Below are 15,785 nucleotides of genomic sequence, written 5' to 3'. Positions count from 1 at the left end.
GTCTTGAAGAATTGGAAAACATTTCCTAGAAATTCTTCTCCAGATGATTGATTAATTTTGGTAGAAAGTGTATTGTTATGGATTGTAAATTACCTGGGGATGTAGTTATTGTGAAATCTTAAAAATTATGTACGTGGGTCTAGTGAGAAAATCAAAAGTTCCTGCAGATTTTTATAAAATTATTTATTCTTTGTGAAATGTTGTGTACTCCACTTAAGTTAGAGTTGAGGTATCTTGACAAAATTGAATGCTAATAGTTTGCATAAAAATGGCAATGTGAATGAGAATTGTGATAAATTTCTATCTTAATATCATCTGTACTTAATTATGCTATCAGTTTATCTTTGAACCTTGTAGATAATCAAACATGGCAAGTATTATCCCACGAAAAGGTTTCAGAGCAAAGAAAACCCTTAGAGTAAGTGACCGCGAACAGTGGGAAGCATTACTCCGAGGGAGACATCACATTAAGAATGGACAGCCCAACAAGGAATGTGATCATCAGGAAAAGTATTTGCAGTGTGTGGATACAGGAAATATAGATGGTGGTAAACATAATGACCTCATCATTTCAAAACATAAAAATACTGAGCTTCCAGAGTCGGAGGTAAATCAGAGAGCTAGTTTTAGTGACAAAAATGAGGTCATGAAGACCAAGTTCAAAATATCGCCTGCTGTTGACATAACAGAAAACCAAGTTGAGAATCGAAGCTTAAAAAGTCCAAAAAATGTTCAAACTAGTGGTCACCTTGAAACTAAAACATATCCTCAGAAGAAACATCATAATAGTAGCTTGCTGAAAAAGAATATAAACTCATCTTCAGAAACTGCTGATCAAAACAAAACTCCTCATGGTAGTACTCTACATATATCTTCCTTTGTATTAAAAGAGGACTTCAATAGAGCTTCTAAGACCAAATCTACCAAGGTTTCCAAGATGCTGAATCAGAAAAATTATGTAAAATCCGTTCATTCAGATAAAAACAGGAATGTCAAAGCAGCCTTTCACATTGTTGATGCTGAAGAACTTATTTCTTCAAACTCTAACAATACAACTGGCAAGCTAAAGAAATTAAAGCATTCGCTTGTTCCTGTCTTAGAAAAATTGCCCACTGCAACACAATGGAACATGATGAATAATGTACCGTTGTCAGAATTACGTGTTACTGAAAATATAAATAACAAAATTAAAATAAGTGAACATACTGAAAGTCAAAGTTCCAGTGTTTCAAAATGCCATTATGAAGAGAAATCAAATGAATCTAAAATTCTTACTGATGATCAAGATGATATTGAATGTACTCCAATTATCCTAAGGGAGATTCTGAAAAGCCCTGGTAAGTAAACTTAAATTTTATAATATAGCCAGAGCTGTTATACATGTCCAAATAGCTTGGTAGAATGAAGTATATCATTGTGATCTATCATTATTAGCTGATTAGGTTTTGATTGTATATATGAGGCAGTACTGAATTTACTGGATTTTTACTCCCAAATTTTCCTATAATTTTTAAAATTTGCTTTTGAAGCTGTTCTGGAAAGATAGCAGTTGTGGATGGATTGAGAAGTACATGTAGAGCAGAGGTTCCCAACCTTTTGTTTCAGTTGTGGACCCCAGGTTGGGAACCCTGATAAAGAGTGATGTACATATCAGTTTTTGTAGTCTTTAATTGCCTATTGCTGTTCATGTAATATTTTAAGCATGAAAATGATAGTTTCTTTCTGTTGTCAGGTGAATGGAAGTTTATAGAATTGGTCATCCACAGTTTTCTTCCCAGCTCCCTCACTGCTTTTCCTTTTTCACTATTTGATATCAAGTAATGTTAACAGCTGCAAGTGCTAATATTTGAAGTTTTAACGTAATTAACAATAGAAGAACCAAAGGTTCGACAGAAAGAATATAGTCCCTTGAAATAGTATTCAGCCCCAACCCTTTTTTTCAAATAAATGAGTGTTACAACCAGAGATTTTGATCAATTTAACTGAATTTTTATTTGTGAATCACAATGCTCCTTTTTACCCCCACATTAAAGCCCAAAATACAGGGAAAATTGTAAAGCATGACAAACTAAAATATCATAAACTGCAATGTCAGTAGTTCAAAAGTATTCATCCCCCTTTGCTCAGTATTTAATTGAACCACCTCTCACAACTATTACAGCCAATAGCCTTCTTGGATAAGTCTCTGTTAGCTTTGCATGAGCTTCTGTTAGTTCTGCACAGCGTGATGGAGCAAGAGTTGCCAATTCTTCATTGTAAAATTGCTCAAACTGTGCCAGGTTAGTTGAGGAGTGGCAGTGGACAGCAAACTTGAGGTCTTGTCAGAGATGTTCAATCAAATTAAGATCAGGACTTTGATTGGACCACTCAAGGAAATCAATTTTCTTCATTTGAAGCCATTCCTTGGTTGCTCTGATGGTGTGCTTTGGGTCGTTGTCCTGCTGAAAGATGAACTTCCTCTCCAGATTAAACTTTCTGGCAGTAGCTGGCAGGTTTTTATCCACGATCTATCGGTATATAGCAGCATTCATCTTCTCATCAATCCTAATCAGATTTCCAGTTCCTGCTGCTGAAAGGCGTCTCCATAGAATGAAGTTAGTCCTGATGAAGGGTCTCGACCTGAAACGTCGACTGTACCTCTTCCTAGAGATGCTGCCTGGCCTGCTGCGTTCACCAGCAACTTTGATGTGTGTTCCATAGAATGATGCTACTTCCACTATACAGTAGGGATGGGGATGGGGATGATGATAGTGTTACCCGGCTGATGCGCAGTATTAGATTTATGCCACATGTACCACTTGGTGTTGAGGCCAGAAAATTTCACTTTAGTCATGTCTGACCATAAGACCTTCCACATTTTTATAGTGCCTTCTAAGTGATGCTTTGCAAAGTCTTTACAGGCAAAGTTATGCTTCCAGTTCAAGATGACTTTACTGAAAACATGCAACAGCTTACTAGTAGTTCGAAGGCAAAGGAATTTGATTTAAAAGCATTATTAATAACACTTTGAAATTAAAACTGATGAACTACCACTGCAAACAATGAAGAGGTGAGCAAAGGCAAAGTGAATTCGCAAGATGTGCCCCACAAAATCGGTATACGTGGTGCTGGAGCTGTGCTGGTTGGAGTGAATGGTTCAGAGGAGATCCAATGTCCATCCAGCTATCCCGGGTGCAAGGGTGGATTGTTCTAAGCACCGAACTGATATGGAGAGATTGAGAACGGTTTCTTTAGCAGCAAAATCCAGGTCTGTAGCAAATCGCTAGGCAGAGTGGTTTGCTGTGGACCTGGATCTTAATGAGAGGTACAATACACTGTTTGGACAATCTAAATGCCGGCCCAGATAGACTGGAAAGCAGGGTGCTGTGCAAGGTTGGATCACTCGGAGTGCCAGACCAAATTGGAAAGGTCGAGAACAGCTTCCCCAGCAGTGAAATCTAGGCCCAAAGTGAATCGCTATGGCGGGGCTACATCTTAGTGCAAAGTTCAGATAATTTAAACGCTGGCCCAGATAGTCTGAGGGTTCCTCTCTCCACGGTGCTAATGCTGTGAGACTGCCCCCGGCTACTATGTTTCATGTCTGCGAACTTTGCAGCGATTTGCCCAATATGATGAACTGAGTACCAAGGCTTTGGGCCTGCTCCAGGGAGATGGATCCAAGGACTCACTTTGGTTCCGAATGTTGTTGTTTCAAGATATGTTTTGTTTTCTTTCTTTGTGGGGCACGGGGGTGGGGGGTGTGGTGGTTGGTCTTATTTTTTTAAATTCGGTTCTTTCAAATTCCTTGCTTTGCGACCGCCTCTAAGCAAACAAATCTCAAAAGTTAATTTATAATTTACTTTATAATTTTACTTTTATTTTGTTAATTTTTCTTTAATTGTAAATGCACTTTGAAACTTGAATTTCGAATCTTTTTTTTATTGGGGGCCTCTTCCTTGCCAGTCTTTTGCAAATACCCTTTTTGTGCAAGGTCTTAGAGATTGTGGAGCCATGATCTTCATCTCCAGTTGCAGCCACTGACTTCTGCAGTTCACTCAATAACTGTTGGCATTACAGTAGCCTCTCTTACAAGTGCCATTTTTCTCCAGTGACTAGGATTAGAGGAGCGGCCTGACCTAGGTAGTGTAGATGTAGTTTAATATTTTTTTCCACTTCTTCAGGAAGGACTATACTGATCTCTGAAGTATGTTCGTGCCTTTGAGATGTTTTTGTACCTTCCCCAGATTTGTGCTTCTCTATTATCATTTCCCTGACTTGTTTTGAATGCTCTTTGGGCTTCATTTTGGTTTAGTCTGTTGAAAATCTCACATACTTTTAGACCTTCCAGAAAGAATTGGTATTTACTCAGATGATTCTCCAATTTCCTACATATTAGGTGAGTTGGTAAGGTAATACTGTATATTGCACCTGAGGAAAGTTAGCATTGTAATTACAAAGGGGATGAATACTTTTTCCAGCCTCATAATTTTAGTTTTTATCTTTAATAAGTTACTGACAGAGTTTGAAATTTTTCTTTTGATTTGACATGATGCCCAATAGTTTGTAGATTAGCTCAAAAAGCCCTACTTTAAAAAGTTAAATTTAGTAAGTGTAAAATGTGAAATAATTGTGGGGGCTGAAAACTTGTTTCAAAGTACTATATATCTGACTAGAACAGAAATTCAGTTGTATACAGGTCTTTCACTGGTTGTGGACAACCTGTACAAACAAATAAGCATTTTGGACACTGACTAAATGGATGGGGATGAATTTGCTGGCTGCTTCTGCCAGATGGGAATAGGCATTTCTCCATGTCTTCTCTCCACAACACTCCTTACCATATGCCACCTCCTTGAGCCACCAGAGTTGGGAGCTGAACTGAACCTTTAAGAACTGGGAGTAGTGAGCAGACTGGCTCACTCAGTGAGGGCCACTCTTCCAATGGCTGCTTGCTCTCGTGTCACAGCTGTTTCTGTGATTCCCGCAGAAATGTTTTTGATCATATCTGACTTGGGAACAGTTTGGGATATGAACAGTTTTCAGGAACAGAAGTCTGAAATAACCGGAGGACTGCCTGTAAAGTCTTTCTTATTAAACACAGCTCATATAATCAATTGTGGTTTTTGTCTGCTAGAAGAATAGCACTTCATATATATTTTCTAAAAATTCAGTCAGGAGATTACTGTTCTATATTTCTTCCTAAGTGAAGATATCTTCTTTAAGGAGAATTGTCCAAACTCTCCACAGAATTCCACATATGACCCAAGTAATTTGCTAAACAGCAAAATGGGAAACCAGTTATATTCAGGACCTCCTATTATAACAGCTAAAACTGGTAATAGAGAATTGTAATAATGAAATAATAATTGAGGTTTTTTTTTGACGGACAGTGAGAGATTTATTTTGTTTTATCTATATAATTTTATATAATACCTTAAGATCGAGCTGAAAGGAAGAGGTTCCATTCAAGAAGAGAAGGAAAAAATAAGCACAAGAAAATCAAGATTTCACATGATGCGAAAAGCGTCCATTTCAACTTAAGTTGTGAAAAAAGTACACAAACTGCCAAGAAGATAACCTGGGAGGAGGTGATCTTAGTTTTAATTTGGTTTTGAAATAGGACTGTTGGGATGCTAAGAACTTCCAAGATAAATTATGTTCATTAAATAATGTATTTCAAAGTTGATTAAAAACATCATTTGGATGAATTAATGCTTCCTTAGATTTACAGTGATTAGTTAAGTTTTGAGATACCTCTTCATTAAAATATTCTTTAAGTTATTTTTCTTTAATTAGATAAGAGTGGATTAAAAGTGTCAAAGTGTTATTATAAAGCGGCTAAGTTTGGTTCAATTTCCTAAAATGTGGTTTACTGTGACAAGCACAGGCTATGGTACTGTACAAGGGGCATATACATGAATGTTGGACGTATTGGAAAATGCAGATGCACGATGTTATCCTAGTGTTACAAACAAGTCCCTTTACTAACAGTTGGCTCATTTGTAAATGTGAGGGCAGGTAGATGCTTGAAGTTTAGTACAATGTGATCATTGTCATTTTCACATTGCAACAATATTAATATCCTCGTTTGCAGGAGAACGGGATTGAGAGGGGTAATAAATCAGCCATGAGGGAATGGCAGAGCACTCTTAAAAACATAGAAAATCTACACCACGTTACAGGCCATTCAGCCCACAATATTGTGCCAACCGTGTAACCTGCTCTTTAAAAACTGCCTAGAATTTCCCTACTGCATAGCCCACTGATTTTCTAAGCTCCATGTACCTATCTAAGAGTCTCTTTAAAGACCCTGTTGTATCCGCCTCTACCACCTTCGCTGGCAGTGCATTCCATGCACCCACCACTTGCTATGTGAAAAACTTACCTCTGACCATAGAACACTCCAGCACAGAAAGCAGGCCATTCGGCCCTTCTGGTCTGTGCCAAAACTTTAGTTTGCAACAAAAAGGCAGGCATAGCTAGGACTTTGTGGAACAATCTATGTTCCAAACCTATTCTGGTACAAACTGAAGATGTAGCTATGAGCACCTGTAGGGGTCCTAGCTATGCCTGCCTTTTTGTTGGCTTTGTGGAACATTCCATATTCCAAACCTATTCTGGTATCTGTCCCCTACTTTTCCTTCGCTACATCGATGACTGCATTGGCGCTGCTTTCCTGCACGCATGCTGAGCTCACTGACTTCATTAACTTTGCCTCCAACTTTCACCCTGCCCTCAAGTTTACGGTCCATTTTGGACACCTCCCTCCCCTTTCTAGATCTTTCTGTCTCTATCTCTGGAGACAGCTTATCTACTGATGTCTACTATAAGCCTACTGACTCTCTCATCTATCTGGACTATTCCTTTTCTCACCCTGTCCCTTGCAAAAATGCCATCCCCTTCTCGCAATTCCTCCATCTCCGCCGCATCTGCTCTCAGGATGAGGTTTTTCATTCCAGGACAAGGGAGATGTCCTCCTTTTTTAAAGAAAGGGGCTTCCCTTCCTCCACCATCAACTCTGCTCTCAAACGCATCTCTACCATTTCACGCACATCTGCTCTCACTCCATCCTCCCGCCACCCTACTAGGAATAGGGTTCCCCTTGTCCTCACCTACCAACCCACCAGTCTCTGGGTCCAACATATTATTCTCCATAACTTCCGCCACCTCAACGGGATCCCACCACTAAGCACATCTTTCCCTCCCCCCCCTCTCTCTGCATTCCGCAGGGCTTGCTCCCTACGCGATTCCTTTGTCCATTGGTCCCCCCCCCCCCCCATCCCTCCCCACCGATTTCCCTACTGGCACTTATCCTTGTAAGCGGAACAAGTGCTACACATGCCCTTACACTTCCTCGCTTACCACCATTCAGGACCCCAGACAGTCCTTTCAGGTGAGGCAACACTTCGCCTGTGAGTCAGCTGGGATGATATACTGCGTCCGGTGCTCCCGATATGGCCTTCTATATATTGGCGAGACCAGACGCAGAATGGGAGATCATTTCGCTGAACACCTATGCTCTGTCCACCAGAGAAGGCAGGATCTCCCAGTGGCCACACATTTTAATTCCACATCCCATTCCCATTCTGATAGGTTTATCCACGGCCTCCTCTACTATAAAGATGAAGCCACACTCAGGTTGGAGGAACAACACCTTGTATTCTGTCTGGGTAACCTCCAACCTGATAGCATGAACATTGACTTCTCAAACTTCCACTAATGCCCCACCTCCCCCTCGTACCCCATCTGTTATTTATATACACACATTCTTTTTCTCTCTCTCCTTTTTCTCCCTCTGTCCCCCTCACTATACCGCTTGCCCGTTCTCTAGGTTCCCCCCCCCTTTTCTTTCTCCCTAGGCCTCCTGTCCCATGATCCTCTCATATCCCTTTTGCCAATCAACTGTCCAGCTCGTGGCTCCATCCCTCCCCCTCCTGTCTTTTCCTATCATTTTGGATCTCCCCCTCCCCCTCCCATTTTCAAATCTCTTACTAGCTCTTCTTTCAGTTAGTCTGGACCAAGGGTCTCGGCCCGAAACGTCGATTGTACCTCTTCCTAGAGATGCTGCCTGGCCTACTGTGTTCACCAGCAACTTTGATGTGTGTTGCCTGCCCCTTAATTCATTTTTCTAATCCCCCTGCCACTTCTTTTCTATACTTTTTAATCCTACTTCTCAATCCTGCTCTAACTAGGGGAACTCTAATTTCTACTTGCCTGCTCTGTAAGGAAGACTTTGCAATGCCATCCACAATTTCATTTCCCTCCACCCCAGCATGCCCAAGTATCCATGAAAATCTAACTGCACAACCCATCTTCCCTACTCTAAACAACACTAGGAATCTCAATAACTATGTCAGGACGAGCTTTTGATTTACTCCCTTTTATAGACTAAGGCAGCAGCAGAATCCGAACAGATGATAACCCTACATAGTCAAAAGTCTTCTATCCACCTTAAGGCCCAGAGCATTGCTAATAATTCTGTTGCAAAGACAGAAACACCATCTGAAACCCAGTGACGAATCTTAACTCTAAGTTGAGACACATACATCCCAGATTCTGTCCTACTGCTTTCTGGGTCCACTGAGCCATCAGTAAAAATCTTCAGATAAGATCCTCATTTATTATTTAAATATTCATTTGTGATCAACGCTGATGAAATTGCACTGCTTCCTTTAAGCTGAAAAAGGAGGAATAGGTCTACTTCTGGTTCTAGAAAGAGCCAAAAAGGGATGGGTGGCAAGCAAATTTGGCCAACTATGTCTTCCTCAGTCAGTATTAATTTCACAGCCCAGTTATTAACCAAATCTAAAAATGGGTATCTTTTAATTTTACTTTGGCACTCCGACTTCCCCTGCAAAAGACGCTTTTATGGACAGCTGTGATTGAATCCATATAGTTTTACCCAATACTGGAGGCCCAACTGAATTCATCTTAAATGCAGAGGCACTTCTCCCAGTTCCACACATAATGCCAGGACTGATGTTGTTCTAAAAGCTCCACAACAGAGTCTAAGTGCTTTGGACTGCACAGTGTCTAGTTTTCCAAGCACTGCAGTAGCAGCAGAACCATAAACAATACAACCATAATCTATAACTGATCTTATCATAGCTAGATATATTAAGTACATAGTTTCCCGCCCTGCTCCCCAGTCACATCCAGCATTACTCCTCATAACATTTAAAACTTTCTCACACTTTCCAATTGTTTTATCTATATGAACCCTCCAAGCAAGTCTTTCATCAAACCAGACACCTAAAAACTTGAATACCTTGACTCTTTCTAGTGGAGAATCATATAGACACAATTCACAATCGGGAATCTTTCTTCTAAAGCCAAAAATCATGTATTTGGACTTAGAAGCAGAAATCCTGAAACCCCATTTATTAGCCCAGTTTTCAACTGATCTTAAAGCTTTTTGTACCTGCCTTAATATATACTTGATGTTTCTTCCTCTTTTCCAGATTGCACCATCATCTGCAAACAATGATTTGCCAAATCCTGTCCCTACCTGATCAAAGATATCATTTATCATGACATTAAAAAGAACTGGACTAATGACACTTCCTTGAGGGGTACCACTACCTATTCTAACTGACTTGGAGCTTGTTCCACCTATTCTTACTTAAAAATTGTCCTTTCCTTAAGGAAATCTTCGATCCAATTAAACATTCTACCTCTAATTCCCGCATCATAGAGTTTAATTAATAAGCCATCCTTTCATAGTGAGTCATATGCTCTTTCAATATCTAGAAATACAGTTACCATTACTTCATCTATTTTGAAATGCTTTTTTAATATCATGATCTAAAAGGGCAACAGTTTCCATTGTTGAACTTCCAGTACCAAAACCACTTTGATAGGCAGCAAAATGTCCCTTATTTTCCAAAAAAATAAACAAGGCCGTTAGTGACCATTCATTCCATAGTTTTACAAAGTACTGACGTTAAAACTATAGGCCAATACGAACTAGGACTAGACGCGTCCTTACTTGGCTTTAAAACTGGAACTACCACCGCATGCTTCCATTCTACTGGTAATTTTCCTTCTTTCCGCACTGAATTAAACAATGCTAGAATTTCTGTTGATACAAAGTCATCTAAATGCTTAAGCAAATCATAACACAGTCCATCCCTACCAGGAGAAGTGTTTGAACCTGATTGGACAGCTTCCCGCAATTCCTGAAGGGAGAAAAACAAATTTATGGAGCTATTATCATCCAAACTCCTGTCCAATTTCCAACTTCCCTTTAACATAATTTCCTTTCTCAAATCACCTAACTCTCCATTACTGTAATGCTTGGAACACCTCTACAAACTTATCAGCCTTTTCCTTATTGGTTACAGCTTCAATATCTCCTTCCAGCAAAGCTGGGATAGATGGTTTCCTATATATTCCTGAGATTCTGTGAGTAATCGTCTATAACTGCTTTATAGGTGTCTCAGGGCCCAGGGTTCCACAAAATCTTCTCCAACTATCTCTCTTTGCATTTTTAATTACTCTCCTTGCTACTGCTTTCCTTTTTATACTCCATAACATTATCTAACACTGGGTACTTTCTTAATTTCCTGTAATCTATTTCTGTTTCTTACTGCTGTATCACAATTTTTATTCCACCACAGAACTAATGCTCAAGCCTTAAGTACATTCTGTAGCAGAATAGTCAACTGAGCAACTTTATGAATTATAGAACAGAGGGATTCATTCCAATTGTCTATGGAGCCCTCGCTATTAATCTCTTCTATTATATCCACAGCTTTCTCCTGGTACTCATCCCAATGGGTCAAAGAAAAATTATACCTAGCAGACCTCTCCTCAACTTCTACTATCAAATTTCTACCAAATCTACATAATATAGGATAGTGATCACTTCCTAGTGCATATCTGTCCATAACATCCCATTCCCCAGCTAAGTTTGAGGAAGTGATAGATAAGTCTAAGTGACTACAAGTATTCTTTACAATATTAAATCTTGTAGGCCTTCCATCATTTAGCGGTACCATGTTTATTTATCTAGAAACTCCTCTATTACCACTCCATTACTATCTTTACTTTCACTACCCCATATAGGTATATGGGCATTGAAATCCCCAACCCAGATTACTGGAAATCTTACCTTATTCATAATTTCATCCAAATCTGATAACATCATATTACCTGGATTATAAAAGTTAATCAAAGTTATTTGACCACGAGAGCTCCAAACCTCCACAGCCGCAATTTCAAGGTTAGATTTAAAATCAAGTCTTCTAAACTGGAGTCCTGTTTTTATGAAAGTTGCACACCCTCCACCAGATTTACCTGTTCTGTCAGCTCTCAAACTATCATATCCAGGGATCACAAAATCTAAATGAGACTTTAACCCTGTCTCCTGTATACAGATCAAATCAGGCCTGTCTTTAAAAGTTCCAACAAATCTTTGTAATTTTTGACCATTTTGCAGATAAACTTCTTACATTCCATTGTAATATTAAAAACATCAAAATACTAATTATTGGCCTCTTCATCCACATAAAGCTCCTCCGTACTCTCTGATCCCGACAGCTGGGAAGTATTCAGTCTGTCATATACTCATGTAATTTTTCCGGCAAAATTTGTTTTATATCAAGGAATCTCTCTGCAGCTCCAACAACTACTTTTATCATATCCGACCTCTTTGCTGTAGTTTTAGCCCCGACCAGTACATCAACAACAAATGCCAAAAAAGACTCTTTAGTCATCACCAACATGCTTAAAGGAACCATAGTTGGAGAACTCAGAATGAACTGACTCCCATCATTCCAATCTTTTCTTTACTTATCCTTTGCTATCAACTTTCCTTATGCTCTCTATCAACTTTCCTTACTGCTTCAGCATATGATATCTTTTGTTGGATACTAACATCCTGAATCTGCTTTGCCTTACTAAAATACTCACATCCTCTGAACGCCGCTGTATAGTCCCCTCCAGTTACTGCATTTAGGCACCGCTGCCTTATGTGCTTTAATATTATGATCCTCTCCACATTTCATACATCTTCTTTTACCTCAACATGAACCAGCAACATGTCCAAATCTCTGGCAGTTATAACAGCATAAGGGAGGCCTAATGTATTCTCTAACTTGATAAGACATGCACCCAGGATAGACTCTAGTTGGAAGAACATCACCTGCAAAAACCAGAAGAACAGGGGAATCCCAATTACCACCTTCTCTCAATTTTAATCGTTTGGCTTCAATCACTCAACCACCTTTAATATTGTCCAAAATTTCCTTTTCAGTTATGCCAGACCAAATACCACACAGTACCCCCTTAACTCCCTTCCTTTCAGAGTAATACACTCCATTTTCACAACCAATTTTCCCACCATTTTTGCGCTGTTATATTGGTCAATATCTTTGCAACAAATTTTCAGCAATCCATTAGACAAAATCTTGGCCTGGAATCCTTTACCTATTTGGTTCTCTAATGCTGCTGCCACTTTCAAAGAATTAAGGGCTCTACAACCTCTTTCTCCTTCCTTCTGACCTTTAATTTTGTACAGAACTATAAATTCCTCCAATTCACCCATTTTCCTCAATTTGTTGTCCCCCATTACTCTAGGTCTTTCACAGTCTCCCACCCTCCCCTTTTCAATCTCACCCCCCACTCCCTTTTGCAGCCATAGGCTACAAACTAACCCTTTCCAAACTACTAGGCTCCTCCACACCAAAGTCCCCACCCATTCAATCAACAGCCCCAACTGCCAGTCTCACCCTCAAACCCTCAAACCCTCAAACCCTCCCCCTCCCCCTCCCCCTCCCCCTCCCCCTCCCCCTCCCCCTCCCCCTCCCCCTCCCCCTCCCCCTCCCCCTCCCCCTCCCCCTCCCCCCCCCCTCCCCCTCCCCCCCCTCCCCCCCTCCCCCCCCTCCCCCCCTCCCCCCCCTCCCCCCCCTCCCCCCCTCCTCCTCCCCCTCCTCCCCCCCCTCCTCCTCCCCCTCCTCCCCCCCTCCCCCTCCTCCCCTCCTCCCCCTCCTCCTCCCCCTCCTCCCCCCCTCCCCCTCCCCCTCCCCCTCCCCCTCCCCCTCCCCCTCCCCCTCCCCCTCCCCCTCCCCCTCCCCCTCCTCCTCCCCCTCCCCCTCCCCCTCCTCCTCCCCCTCCCCCCCTCCTCCTCCTCCTCCCCCCCCTCCTCCTCCTCCTCTCCCCCCCCTCATTCCTGGCCACTCCTCTTCAGTTACCCCTCCTTTTATTTGTCCCTGCCAATTAGCTCAAGTACTCACCCCCTCTAATTAACTAACGAACACTCTATTTAACCCTTCAGTTGCCCTCCACACTCCTTTCAAAGTACACTCTCCTCAGCTCCTCAGCTGCTTCCCAGCACTCAGCGTTCTCCTGAGCCCCTCACTCCTCCTCCTGCGATCACACTGACACTGACATCTCCCTTGTATCTACTTCCAGGCACCTTAAAACTATGCCCCCTTGTGTTAGCCATTTCAGCCCTGGGAAAAAGCCTCTGGTTATCCACACGATCTATGCCTCTCATCATCTTTTCCACCCCTATCAGGTCACCTCTCATCCTCCATCGCTCCAAGGAGAAAAGGCTCATTCACTCAACTTATTCTCATAAGGCATGCTCTCCAATCCAGGCAACATCCCTGTAAATCTCCTCTGCACTCTTTCTATAGTATCCACATCCTTCCTGTAATGAGGCTAGCAGAACTAAACAGAGTACTCTCAAGTGGGGTCTAACTAAGGTCTTATATAGCTGTAACATTACCTCACGGTTCTTGAACTCAATACCACAGTTGATGAAGGCCAAGACACCATACGCCTTCTTAACAACACTCAACTTGCACAGCAGCTTTGAGTGTCCTATGGATGTGAACCCCAAGATCCTTCACACTGCCGAGAGTTTTACCAGTAATTTCATATTCTGTCTTTGAATTTGACCTACCGAAATGAACCACTTCACACTTTTATGGGTTGAACTCCAACTGCCACTTCTCAGCCCAGTTCTGCATCCTCTTGATGTCCCTTGATGGGCTGAGTGGCCTAGTTCTGCTCCTGTGTCTTATGGTTTTATCTATGAATTGCTTTGGTCTAAGAATCCTATTCTATGTTGTTTCGAATAGAACAGCACAGGAGCAGACTCTTCACTGTGCATATCGTCCATGTCCCTCCACTCCTGGCAGCTGACTTACAGCCTTTGAGCCGCGCCACCCAGCAATCCCCAGTTTAATCCTAGCCTTATCACGGGACAATTTACAATGACCAATTAACCTTCCAACTGGTACATCTTTGGAATGCGGGAGGAAACAGGAGCACCTAGAGGAAACTCACAAGGAGAACGTACGAGTTCCTTACAGGCAGTGATGGGTATTGAACCTGGGTTACTGGTACTGTAAAGCATTCCCACTCATCTCCGTTGAGCTTTCCCCTTTCCCCTCTCACCTTAAGTGCATGCCTTCTTGGTATTAGACATCTCAACCCCGAAAAAGGTACCAGCTGTCTATCTATGCCTCTCATAATTTTGTAAACTTCTATCAGATCTCCTCATGACATCTGCTGCCCCAGAGAAAACAACCTTAGATTACAAGGATGTTTCTCTTCTCTGGGATGAGTGGAACACTGCCTCAAAGTAAGGAGCCAACCATTCTGAACAGATTAAAATAATTTTTTCACTCTAGGATAATCAAGCTTATGAATTCTCTAGCCTAAGGGCTGTCAAGGTTCAATTGTTGAACTTATTCAAGTCAGAAATCAGTAGGTTTTTAGGTATTAAGGAAATTAAAATGACACAGCTGTAATCTTACTGTATGTTACAACACACACACACACACACACACACACACACACACACACACACACACACACACACAACTGAGTTTTAAATAAATCTCAGTAATGTCACGCACAAAAGCATTCAATTACACAAGAATTCATGGAATGTAATGGTAACTTCCAAAATCAGACCAAGAGACTTTATAAAGAACAGAGAGACAAAAAAAAATCTACTTCCAAATTATTTAAATAGGGTAACAAATGAGAGATTTTCTTTCAATTGGGTGATATTAGTTCTGAAAGAATAAGGAGACCACATTGCAATACCTGATCAATCTCACTTAATTTAGCATTGTATTTTTTAACCTTTTGAGCTTTGCTTTAATTTTCTCTATTTGCAAATCAGGAACTTGTTCCAATTTGGTATGTTATTAGATTCAGAAAATCCTTCACCATAAAATGAACACTGAGCTCGGTAGTGATACTTTGGGCAAGAAACTTGAAGAGTTAACAAGACGAGTTGAAAACATTGACTGCACGCAAAAACATGAAGAACTGGCTAAAAGTATTCAAGTAAGATTTTGACAACTATTTTAGTTCTTTATGCATACAATTTTAGACCTTTTTATTAATATGCTTTAAAACAAAGTTTAAGTAGTATCGTACTTTGCCTGGCAAATTACCCGAGATCATTGGTTGCCTCCCTTTGGAGCATATTCATTCTTATTGAGGGACAAAACTTCTTTATTAGAATTACCGACTGAAGTGCAGGGCCTGTCCATCCCATGAATGCCAGCTTTATCTTTGGCATTCAGAAATAATGAGATATCAGTAAAAATTAAAATATAATTTAAAAATAAATCTTCAATAAAAGTGTTTTGTAAAATATTAAAACTGAACCACAAAACTGAACTGAAAAGTGTCGTTTTTTCCCAATATATCTGACACAGCTGTTTGTGTTCAAGTCAGGCCCAGACAAAAAAGGGTTAATGTCTAATTCTGAGAGAGTATTCAAGGCCTGATCCTGAGGTCAATCATCCTGCAGGCCATTGCTTCCAACTACTTTTTAA

At 40.8% G+C, this 15,785-nt stretch overlaps 1 protein-coding gene across 2 annotated transcripts in view; it reads left to right on the top strand.

Moving 5' to 3' along the window:
- Positions 1 to 990: 990 nt before the first annotated feature.
- Positions 991 to 15,785, top strand: part of LOC140203478 (uncharacterized) — a 34,343-nt gene continuing 19,548 nt past the window's right edge. For both annotated transcript variants that reach the window (XM_072269550.1, XM_072269551.1), the window contains exons 1-3: positions 991 to 1,337; positions 5,419 to 5,567; positions 15,151 to 15,288. In XM_072269550.1, the coding sequence (XP_072125651.1) occupies positions 1,130 to 1,337; positions 5,419 to 5,567; positions 15,151 to 15,288 (495 nt within the window). In that variant the 5' untranslated portion in view covers positions 991 to 1,129. The remainder of the gene's footprint in view (positions 1,338 to 5,418; positions 5,568 to 15,150; positions 15,289 to 15,785) is intronic.

This window comes from Mobula birostris, chromosome 9, assembly GCF_030028105.1.
Source record: "Mobula birostris isolate sMobBir1 chromosome 9, sMobBir1.hap1, whole genome shotgun sequence".
NCBI lineage: Eukaryota > Metazoa > Chordata > Chondrichthyes > Myliobatiformes > Myliobatidae > Mobula > Mobula birostris.
This window is presented reverse-complemented; position numbering and strand designations above follow the sequence as displayed.